Source organism: Cervus canadensis, chromosome 7, assembly GCF_019320065.1.
Source record: "Cervus canadensis isolate Bull #8, Minnesota chromosome 7, ASM1932006v1, whole genome shotgun sequence".
Lineage (NCBI taxonomy): Eukaryota > Metazoa > Chordata > Mammalia > Artiodactyla > Cervidae > Cervus > Cervus canadensis.
Genome location: NC_057392.1, coordinates 74,064,053 through 74,075,559, shown reverse-complemented (window position 1 = coordinate 74,075,559; position 11,507 = coordinate 74,064,053). Strand labels below are relative to the sequence as shown.

The following is an 11,507-nucleotide window of genomic DNA, read 5'->3' as shown; positions in this document are numbered from 1 at the left end:
ACAATTCAAGAAATAATAGAGCTGAAGACAGCACACTTTTCAGGGGTGCCAGGGCCATTTGCTCCCTCTGCTATAATTTATGTTTCTGTAGTCAAGGTTCAGTTATACCACAGTTTAGAAAACTCCCTGGAAACAGCATCCACCATTAGCTGCTCCAGGAGCCCAGGAATTCCTTTGATGAGCACTAACAGATTGGTAACAATACCTCCTAAAGGGCCAGGTTGCTAGGTAACAGCTTGTTTCCTTGGTCACGGTGAATACATGGAAGACCCCAAAAGAAGGCTGCTGATTCTTGCTGGACAGCTCTTCTGGGAATGGGATGAAAAATGTCTTCAGAAAAATAAGTTTAGGAAGGCCAGAGGAACTTTATGCACCAGCAAGACATGTCCAAAAGGTAAGCAAACAAAATGTTAGAAGTAGTCTTATTCATTCCTTAAAAGAAAACAGACAACCACAGCTTTGTGTATTCCTGGATTAAATTTCATTTAAAAATGTAAAATCATGAAATCTGGGTTACTGATGACTGTTGCTTAGAGAAATGAGCCACCACCTCTCCTATATGCAGGCAACTGGCTACAAACGCAATTCAGGTAATCATTGCTGTAACAGAGAGCTGGACTTACTGTCTAGTAGTGGTACACTAATAGCTACACACGGCACTTTAAGAGAGCGTGTGTGAACTTCAGGGGGAAGATCAGATAGGACAACCAGAAGGAAATATCTATTAGTTAATACCCACTAATTATAGTTAATATTAGTTTTATCTATTAGCTACATTTAAATGAAATAACTACCAGAAAACAAGACTTTTGCTAGATCAATAAAGTCATAAACCAGATTAAATTAGAGGCCAAAATCCAATCCTTGTTTCTTCATTCCTAAATTTTATAGCTGTTTCATAAACGTTTCTCAAAGCATGCTGATAATTAGACAACATATGATTAGGTCTCTTAAGGACTTGAATGTTTTGTCCTTATATGAGTTTCAATTGGCTCTCATCCTTTAAAAAGTGAGATTTGCCCCTTCAGTTTTCAGGATGAAATACTTTGTGCTTTCATGACTGTGTGAAATTTATTTATAGCTCCCTAAATTTACCCCCTGTAGTTAAGATAGGACTCATGCTTAAGTAGGGATTTAAAGGCTGAAGCAGTTATATTACAGACGTTTTATTTTAGTTAGCAAACTCTGAACATCTCATCTCAGCAGTATGTAGACGTTATGTTGATTTTAATGTCAAAAACTGTGAAATAATTAGAAATGGGCATGTGAATCAATGGTTTTTAAATGTGTAGAAGTTTTGTGACCAGTTATAAATTAATTTTTCCTAGTTGCTAACACCCTTGAATACACTGTACCAAGAGGAAGTTTACTCATGAATTCTGTAAAAAAAATGATATTTATGATCAATATTATTATTTTTAAGCTAGTACATTTTATAAAATTATTTCAGAGACAGGGTAAAAAGCCCAAGCTGCAACTTAAACTTTAATCTTCAAATTTTGAAGGAGTGGGGAAAGAGTGGGAGGAGGGAAGGAAGAAGAAAAAAGAAAAAAAAAAAATGTTTTCTTAGTGCCAGTATTTGTTCGATCACATTTCTGCACATCATGAAATAAGTCTTGGTCAGACTACCTTCCTAATATACTGTTAATTTCATTTGAAATTTTCTAGTTTTGTCTCTGTTGACAAAACTACCTAATCACATATTGTCCTTTAGTGTCTATATTCTTCTTCTCCTTTGCAGTGTTGTATGTGGTTGAATTCTCAAAACTATAACAATATAGGGAGTAGTAAAACATTCCTCAAGAACTGGGAACCTTCTAAATAGCAGCTATATATGTTGCAATAACATTCTAAAAATTTCTAAGTATAATTTTATAAAGAAAACATAGAGGTATCTCAGTTTATCTTCATTGTTCCTAGGATTTTAATATAACTTTGTGTTTCTAAAAATGTCAATGAACCCATTAATAGGTACTGAAGTTTACAAGCTTTTCCTCTAAAGAATTTTGATAACGTTTGTCCTTTTACTTTTGTTGTATCTTAAATGGGGGCCTATTTGTGTTTATAGGAATGTACATGGGGCTAGAGCAACAGGGACAGGAAAAATTCATTAGAATACAAGGTTACATAAAATTAAAATCAAACCACTAAGAGAGAAATAAAGAAATGACAATTTTAGTTGTATATTTTTCAAACTTATAATTTGTACCTCTGTGTTTTTAGAATCAAAAATCTAAATAGTTTCAGATATATCTGTTAAAACTCTGGGCCTTAGGTACTAAAATTTTAAGGATATTTGTAAAACACATGAGTTTTTTAGAACATTCATTGCTATGTGATTATTTACTTAATTTATGGGTTTAGTTCTAGGAACTTAATTTAGAGCCATCAGAAATTGGAATGCAATAATATGGTATGCCAAATTTGCTATTTCAGACATTAACATGTTATAATTGCAAAAGACTTCTTGATTTCATGAAACCTCCTTTTTCAGTGTTTTACAATATCTCCTCACCATCCCTAACATGTAGATAGCACAATCATCACCTGTTTTACAAATGAATAAACTTATATATAGGTATAGAGAGGACAAGGTCTCTGGATTTTAAAAGATAAGAAGAATGGTCAAAGTAGTCAGAGATTGGATTGATATATTCTTTCAGCCAAATTTAATGCTCTAGAGTTCATGGTAAGTTTCCTCTAGTTGATAGCCCAAGTGCATGGGTTTAGCAAGATCCCACTAGATCTGAGAGCCTAGCTCAATAATGTGGGGGGAGTAAGAAAGCATCTGAGGACTTGGGGAGCGTCCTTTGCTAACTGAAAATATGATTGAGCTGTTCTTTTTTTCTTCTAAATACAAAGCTTTCATGATGCAGCACTGAATATAAATGGAACATTTAGAAATGGAGTTGTAAGCAATGCCATCTTGACCATGTTGACTGTCTGAAGGAGCCCCCTGGCCTGCTGGATGGTGTGTGTTCAATACAGCCTCCTTCATCTCAGAAGCTCGGCTTCACCTTAGAAACTAGGCCATCTGCCACTTCCTCCTTTCCTGTCCTTGCAAAGCTACATAATCACCAACTTGACATTTTAATTAAATAGATAGCATCCCTTTGCAGCCAACAATTTATGAGGCTTATAAATTCCTGATTGTAAACAACAATGCAATCTTCCAAGGAAAGGGGCTCATGAATTGATAACTCATATTATTATTGTTTTTCGTCCTGCAGTCTCAGCTCACCAGATTCACTCTTGTTGGCCATTCTACACTTTTTGAAACCAAGAACAGATGGCCAATTCAGATAATACCACCTATTTTAAAGACATTATAAATCACTCCTGGCAAATGTTGTACTGTTTTAGTCATGGCAACTTTATATTACAGCATTAATAAAATTAATTTCTCTCTCATAAGGTTTAGAGTTGCAATTTATGATACTTATTTGTTCAATGCAGACAGAAAGATTAAAAATGAGTAAACCAAAATACCAACTAAACTACAAGCCTGGTTTTATTTTCTTTGGGGAGGGGAGACATGAGAGGGTTTTTAAAACAGCTTGATGTTACCTGGAATGATGTTCTCATAGGTTCTACTACTAAAGGCTTACCATTTATTTTCAGTAAAGAGTCACTGCTCAGATTTACATGTTCTATTAACTAGTGAATTATTTATCTGTAGTTAAGTGAAGCAATCAGAATAGGAAAAATCAATATTAATGATTTTCGTTAATAACAACTGCATCCAAATAAATGATACAGATTTACAGTTATTTAAAGAATCACAGTAACTTACCTGAATCTTATTTGAATTGTAGTAATTAAAAACACTTGATCATTTACTTGTTTGACTTGGACAAGTTATGCCACCTCTTTGGGTCTCTGCTTCCTCATCTCTAAAATCAAAATAACGATGTTGTGCACTTTGGTGATTTTAATGATTAAATACTTTGGCCACCTGAGGTGAAGAGCCAACTTGTTGGGAAAGACCTTACTGCTGGGAAAGATTAAAATCAAAAGGAGAAGGGGGTGGCAAAGGATGAGATGGTTGGATGGCATCACTGACTCAATGGACATGAATTTGAGCAAACTCTGGGAGATAGTAAAGGACAGCGAAGCCTGACGTGCTGCACTCCATGAAGTTGCAAAGAGTTGGACACAACTTGGTGAATGAACAACAACAATGATTAAATAAGTTAATCTCTGTAAAGTTCTTAGAATAATGCCTAGCACATAGCATATGATTAATAAATGTTAATTATAAAATCATTATATAAGTAATAGTTGTCATCCTATTAATATTGTTGCCAAAAAAACACAAAACCAAACCAGAAAAGCTTTTCACTCAGGCAGAGTCCACATCATCTTCTGAATATTAAATGTAAGGACCCACCAGAGGTGCTAAGTGACCCAAGGTCACAGCAGTAACAGTTTTAGATTCTCGGGACTCATTGTTTTGCACTCTGGCCATCAGTGACGTGTGCATGAAGGCAGATGGGGTAGAAGTTTGGATTAGTCAGATAACCTGGAAGATGCTCTACCTTTTCTTTTTTTAAACTAAAGGATCACAAATTATCTTTCTTGGCTGATATTTTCCCCCCCAAACCAGACCAAAATAAACTTCTATATAGAATTCATGATAGAAGTAATGGAACAAAGAAGAGCTTCAGAATTCCCCAAAGGTTTTACTTCACAATGTGAGCACACCGCTCTTCACCACTGCCCTCTGGTGTGGTGTCCAGGAGGAATATATGAATGTGAGAGAAAGAATCCAGCCTTTGGGACCCACAGAAAGTCATCACACTGGAAGAGAGTCACACTAGTTATCTACTGATTAGAATCTTCTCCAATACTCTGTCCTTAGCTGAAACTCTAGACCAAATTTATTTCATTCCATTCTGGCAGGAAAACAGCCGGTGAAAGAGAAAGGTTGTTATTTGCCTATTTATTTCTGTTACCAAAGTTTTAAGTACTTTCTGTTATTCATAAATGTCTAGTGCAGTCAAGATAATGGCACAAATAGTTCTTCTAGTTTCAACGTTCAAACAATCTAATATAAACTAAGATAATGAGATACTTTTCAGTTCTTTGTAAACGTGATTTTACCTTGAAGCTGTTGTGCCTGGTCTTGCAGCACTAAACAACCAAAGTACAGTGAAAACCCGATCAACTGGATCCTTCTTATCCGACGTTTTGGCTTTGTGAACTTATGGTTCCCTGTGCTCTCCTTTAAACAAAGTAAGACCATTTCTCACACTTTAGGTTTCAAAACAAGAGAGAGAGAGACACTTCCAGATTTTCCTATTGGGCCTGTTTCTCATCACCGTGTTATTGTTCAGTTGTGAAGTCGTGTCTGGCTCTTGGCAACCCCGTGGACTGCAGCACACCAGGCTTCCCTGTCCTTCACTACATCCCTGAGTTTGCTCACACTCATATTCATTGAGTCAGTGATGCCATCCAGCCATCTCATCCTCTGTGGTCCCCTTCTCCTTCTGCCTTCAGTCTTTCCCAGCATCAGGGTCTTTTCCAATGAGTCACCTCTTTGCATCAGGTGGCCAAAGTATTGGATCATCAGCATCAGCATCAGTCCTTCCAATGAATATTCAGGGTTGATTTTATTTAGGACGGACTGGTTGGATCTCCCTATAGTCCAAGGGACTCTCAAGAGTCTTCTCCAACACCACAGTTTGGAAGCATCAGTTCTTTGGTGTTCAGCCTTTTTATGGTCCAACTCTCACATCCATACATGACTACTGGAATAACCAAAGCTTTGACTATACGGACCTTTATTGGCAAAGTAATGTCTCTGCTTTTTAATACACTGTCTAGGTTTGCCATAGCTATTCTTCCAAGGAGCAAGTGTCTTTTAATTGCGTGACTGCAGTCAGTGTGAGCATTGATTTTGAAGCCCAAGAAACTGAAATCTGACAGTTTCCTTGTTTTTCCCATCTATTTGCCATGAAGTGATACAACTGGATGCCATGATCTTAGCTTTTTGAATGTTGAGTTTTAAGCCAGATTTTTCATACTGTTTATAGGGTTCTCAAGGCAACAACACTGAAGTGATTTGCCATTCCCTTCTCCAGTGGACCATGTTTTGTCAGGCCCTCATCACTGTGTAACCATCACTAAAGTTCAGAATCACAGGAGTCAGTCATGTCATTATCCTTATTTTCCTGATTTCATTTTGGCAGAAAATGGCTAGCATATTTTCATAAAGACAAGAGAACCAAAAGTCAGTTAAACATTTATCCTCTCTTCATTCCCTGAAATACTATTCCATTTTGCCTTATTTTATTCTCCCTGATTGTTGGCCAAAACTCTGGTTAGAGACAGCAGGATTTACCTGCTTCAGGAATAATAAATTTTGCACACTGTAATGTTTTTCTAATGTTTGTTAATTTGTTGCCATGGTAAGATATTCTTTGGTATGTCAAGAAAACCATATCCAGTTTATTAAAGAATTGCTCAATTGGGGAATATTGGAGAGGTATATATTTTCTGAGTTTTTCACATGATTAAGACCAAATCTTTTGCTATTTAGTGGTAGATGGAGGGTAATTTTCTCCTTGATAACACAAGGAGACAGTTGTTTTATTTTCTTAATGGCACAATAGCACTATTTTAAGAGTATGATGTAATGGCTATGCTCTTCTACTCTAACGCATCAGTTAATACATGAAAAATGAAAGACATTTCTACATTATACTTCATGAAGGCAACTTCAATATACAAGAGATGTGTCAGTTTCTTGTAAGCAAAATTGCTACAGAGCTTCAAAATAACTGTGCCATAAAATATAGAATGCTGTCTCTTAAGATTCTTGGAGCCTGAGAAATAATCCATCAAGGGTAAAAGGAGGCCAGAGATAGATACAATTTCTAGTTTTACTTAACATGAAAAAGCATACTCAGATATTATTTTTAAATTGACTTAAAGTAATATACAGTACCAATTACAGAAAGGGAAACATAACCACTCTGGAGGAGAAAGGGAAAAGTGCAAGAATAACAGTAAATAATAAATACAGGAAAGCAAAAAGACATTTTATATCTCAGTGGCATAACAATGGGAATACAGAGGGAATAAGACTGTTTTTAAGTAAAATATTTGAGCAGTATTTCAAAGTGAGTAAAATTGATTAAAGAACCTGAATTTTTAATATGTTTGCCACCAATTTGAGGAAATATAATAGGTTTGGGGGAAATTTCAGAGAAAATGGAAGACCCAGATCAATGGGAAAACCAATAGAGAGTTTAAAGCTTATTTGGCACAAGCCAAATCTGTAGTACTAGTTCTACTAGGAATGGTATTACAAAATTAGGGCTGGTTTCCTTATTTATATCCTACGAGTATGTATTTGTGTGTACTATTAGATTTACTTTTCAAAGATGTGCAGTCTCTGTAGACACTCTTTCTTACCTGGAGGAGAATTTGCCTTAAGTGACTGTCAGCCATAAAAAATGTGTTTAGGACTATGACAGAATTCCTAGGGTATCACTTACCTTTCCTATAAATGGAAAAGATGGTGCTTCTCATTTGTGGCTATTGTTGTTTTATACAAAGATATTTGCATTTAAAAACTTAAAGCATTTTTTAAAATGTTTAATTGGAGGATAATTGCTTTACAGTGTTGTATTGGTTTCTGCCCTGAAAAAATGTGAATCAGGCATAAGTATCCATATGTCCCCTCCTTCCCGAGCCTCTTAAGCATTTTCTTTCACTCAGCTCCTCAGGTCAAAACACAAGTGATCAGGAGACTTGTCCATCTAATTCATCCTACGGCTCCTATCTGAGTGAGACACACACCCCGTGGGCTCTCTCCAGGAACAGAACACTGTATTCTCGTTCAGATTCTGGAATATCATCCCTGGTAAGTATTTTTTAATTTGTTCTTTACTTAGTCTTAAGTTTAACATGCATTTTACTTAACACTTTACACTTTTTAATAAGTGTAAAGTCTTCCAAGGTGGCGCTAGTAGTAAAGAACCTGCTAGCCAAGCCAGGATCATAAGAGATGAGGGTTTGATCCCTGGGTAGGGAAGACCCCTGGAGGAAGGCCTGGCAACCCACTTCAGTATTCTTGCTTGGGAAATCCCATGGATAGAGGAGTCTGGCAGGCTACAGTCCATAAGGCCACAAACAGTTGGACATGACCAAAGCAACTTAGCACACACGCAAACATGTCTTAAATCTATCCTTGTAACTGGGAGAAAATGAAAGTTGTTACTCTGAGTCCCACCTCAGAGAGGAAAGAATCTGGGGGGGAGGAAGGAAGACAAAAGAGATAGAGATGAATAGAAAAGATAATGACCAGAGACATAACAATGGTGTCCCTTCCTTTCCCCACTGAGTTCAAATTCTGTCTCTAGTCTAAGAATTATCTCCTTTCTTTATGGAATATCCTTTGTCCACAAGATAAAAAATTTTCCTTCTAAACGTACCATTTCCAAGACTGTTCTTTAACCCATCTAAGTGGAATCACAAAGTTTTGTCCCTCCTTTCCTTCATTCAAAACTTTTCCACTTTTCCTTGGATGAAAATGAGTTATTTCTATGTTTGCCTCTCAAATTACAGAAAATGAGTTTTTCAAGCACAAATACCATATTTTATTTAACTCTGTATCTTTAGTGTCTGAGATAGTGCCTGCCGCATAGCAGGGGCACCATATTTATTTCTCAATAAATTAGTGAGCTGAAGCATTTTAGTTTCAAAAATATTTATTGAACCAGTGGATTAATCACTTGGTCCATCAAAATCAAAAAACAGGGTAAGACACAGGAATATTCACCAGTCCTTTAAGAAGAAAGCATGGTCACACAACTGCAGTATGTTGACAGCCTTTCACAGATATAAACAAAGAAATGCAATGGCTCATTTTCCTGTGATGTTAGAAACCCCCAAATCAACCACATAACTCCTTTAAAAAACTGACAGTTTTTTTTGCACAAAATTAGATATCAGTTGAAAAACAGAAACCTTATTTTCAATATAACTTTAGCTTAGATTCATTTTTTCCCAGCTAGAGTCTCATGAAATAGCACAAAAAGGCAATTGGATGTAGCAACTATAGGAAATTTAACTTCTAAAAAATTTTTATTCTATGACAGTAACAAGCAAAACAAATTCCAAAAGCATGTAACAGATTGGGAAAGACGCGTCCACAACCATGTAAACCAAACAGCCCAAGATAGACTACATTTTTCAATAATCTAAAATGTGTTTGTGCTTCTTAGTTTTTAAAAATGGCTGATTCATATCAATGTATGACAAAACCCACTGAAATGTTGTGAAGTAATTAGCCTCCAACTAATAAAAAAATTAAAAAAAAAAAATAGTTCTGAAGAATAAGTGAATTACTTGAAAGTCTGTTAGCAAATCCTCAGATTGTCCCAAAGAATTGCTCGAGCATTAATTAACTTTTTAATGTTGCTGTTAATCAAGTTAGAGAATTTTGCTATTTTTTAAATGAATATATTTAAATATTTATGGAACAACTAAGGTCATTCAGTAAGTAAGTAATGAAGGTAAAAGACCAAAGCTAAATGATTATTAAAAACCCACTTCTTCCCAATTTATTTTGAGGCAGCTTGCCCCAAATTTTTCTTTATAGGATGAGCTAGTTCCATGTGATACACTAAGAATCAAAGGTTCTGTGGTTTAAAAGTCCAGGAAAATACTTTGTAGTACAGACTCACAATATATTTTAGGATACTAAAGGTTCAGAGAAGTCCTGTAGTAAAGATAAATGCTTAGCTTGGTTTAATCCAGTGTCTCATAAGCTTATTTAATGACGAAAATGTTTTTTATGTTAGTCACACAGCCTCAAGCAAAGAAAAACTATACAAAATACTGTTCTGTGAGATGAATGTAGTTGTCCCAAATACTGTAATGGCATTTCTTCAAATCAAATATCCTTGGTTTGTCTGTATAGGTATAACATGGCTAACAGAAGAATGAATCTATGGTGTATGTATTTAACATAATATTCTTTGTTGAGTAATATACCTTTTTCTTTGTGCTAACCTTGAAACTATCATAAGTCATGTAAGATACTAGGAATTTTGATTGACTACAGCTTCAATAGTAATAAACAGCGTACAATTGTCCCAGATGTGATCTTGACACATATTCTGGTCAGCAATACACTGTCCAGAACAAGGAAGATGACCAGAGACCTGAAATATTTCATTCAATATTGGCCACACATTTTAGGAACAATGTCAATAAAATGGAACTCTTCTCAAGGAGAACCACGCTTTTCCTGAGTGGGCAATAATTTGTAAACCATGATCTGTAAGTAATAACTAAATGACAAAGAGGATGACAACTATTATCAGACACTTAAAATGTGAAGGGATTCTTCTGTGTAGCCTCAAAAGGCAGAGCTTGTACAACTGGACTAACTTAGAAGGATTACTTCGGACCCATATAATGAAGAACCTTTAACAATTACAACTATTCTAAAATAGAATGAGATTCCTCATGAGCTATTCAATAAATATCAGAGGACAGATTATTAGAGGTGGTGTAAAGTGGATTCATTAATGGGTACATATATTTATTTGTGTTATCATTTGTCATCAAACATAAATCAGCTATAGATGTTGAAAGATGCAAAATTGAATAAAAACAAATAATTTAGATTGGACTAACATAACATCAATAAGTGTGTCATTAGGTACCTAGAGTTCGATTTAGCTCAATGTTTGGATGGGTTCACATTACTTGTACACATAAAGTAAGTGAACCATTTATCACCAGATGATATTTCTCTTCTCTCTTACTTTAAAGCTTCCATCAGATTCTTTCAAGTACCTCACTTGGCACAAAGTAGAACAAAATGACATCCAAGGAAGTCAACTGCGTTGCCCACGAGTAAGAGAAGGTAAAGGAACTGAAGTGTGTGATCTTTTCGTACACGCTCTTAGTAGATGTTTTTTGAGGATAACAAGACATTACTGGGGGATACAAACCTGTATGACCTAGAGGTAGAAAAATTCCCTTTTTCAAAACCACATAGTTGTTAATATAGTGAAATGACCTTTAAAAGCATACTCTTTTTCTTTTAAAATTTATTCATTTGTTTATTTCTTTTACTTCTGGGCTGTGGTGGGTCTTTGTTCCTGTGTGTGGGCTTTCTCTACTTGCCATGAGTGGGGACTACTCTTCATTGCAGTGGACGTGCCTCTCATGGGGCTTCTGCTTGGGCTCTAGGGTGCAAGGGCTTCAGGAGCTTCAGCCCGTGGGCTCCGGAGTTGCTGTTCTCAGGCTCTAGAACACGGGCTCAACTGTTGTAGCTCATGGGCTCAGCGGCTCAGGGGCACGTGGGATCTTCCCAGACCTGGGATCAACTCAGTGTCCCCTGCATTGCGAGGCAGACTCAACCACTGACCACCAGAGAAGCCCTAAAAGCATCATCTTATAGCTGATCACATAAATAATAACGTTCAATATTAAATATTGGAAAACAGAAACAGAAGACCCTGTAATTCAATTATCCAGAAATA

General features: G+C 36.0%; 1 protein-coding gene across 1 annotated transcript in view; it reads left to right on the top strand.

Moving 5' to 3' along the window:
* The first annotated feature begins 284 nt into the window (after positions 1–284).
* Positions 285–11,507, top strand: part of LOC122445176 — a 28,606-nt gene continuing 17,383 nt past the window's right edge. Inside the window, exons 1-3 of the mRNA XM_043474136.1 lie at positions 285–394; positions 7,726–7,870; positions 10,792–10,885. Coding sequence (XP_043330071.1) covers positions 369–394; positions 7,726–7,870; positions 10,792–10,885 — 265 coding nt within the window. The 5' untranslated portion in view covers positions 285–368. The remainder of the gene's footprint in view (positions 395–7,725; positions 7,871–10,791; positions 10,886–11,507) is intronic.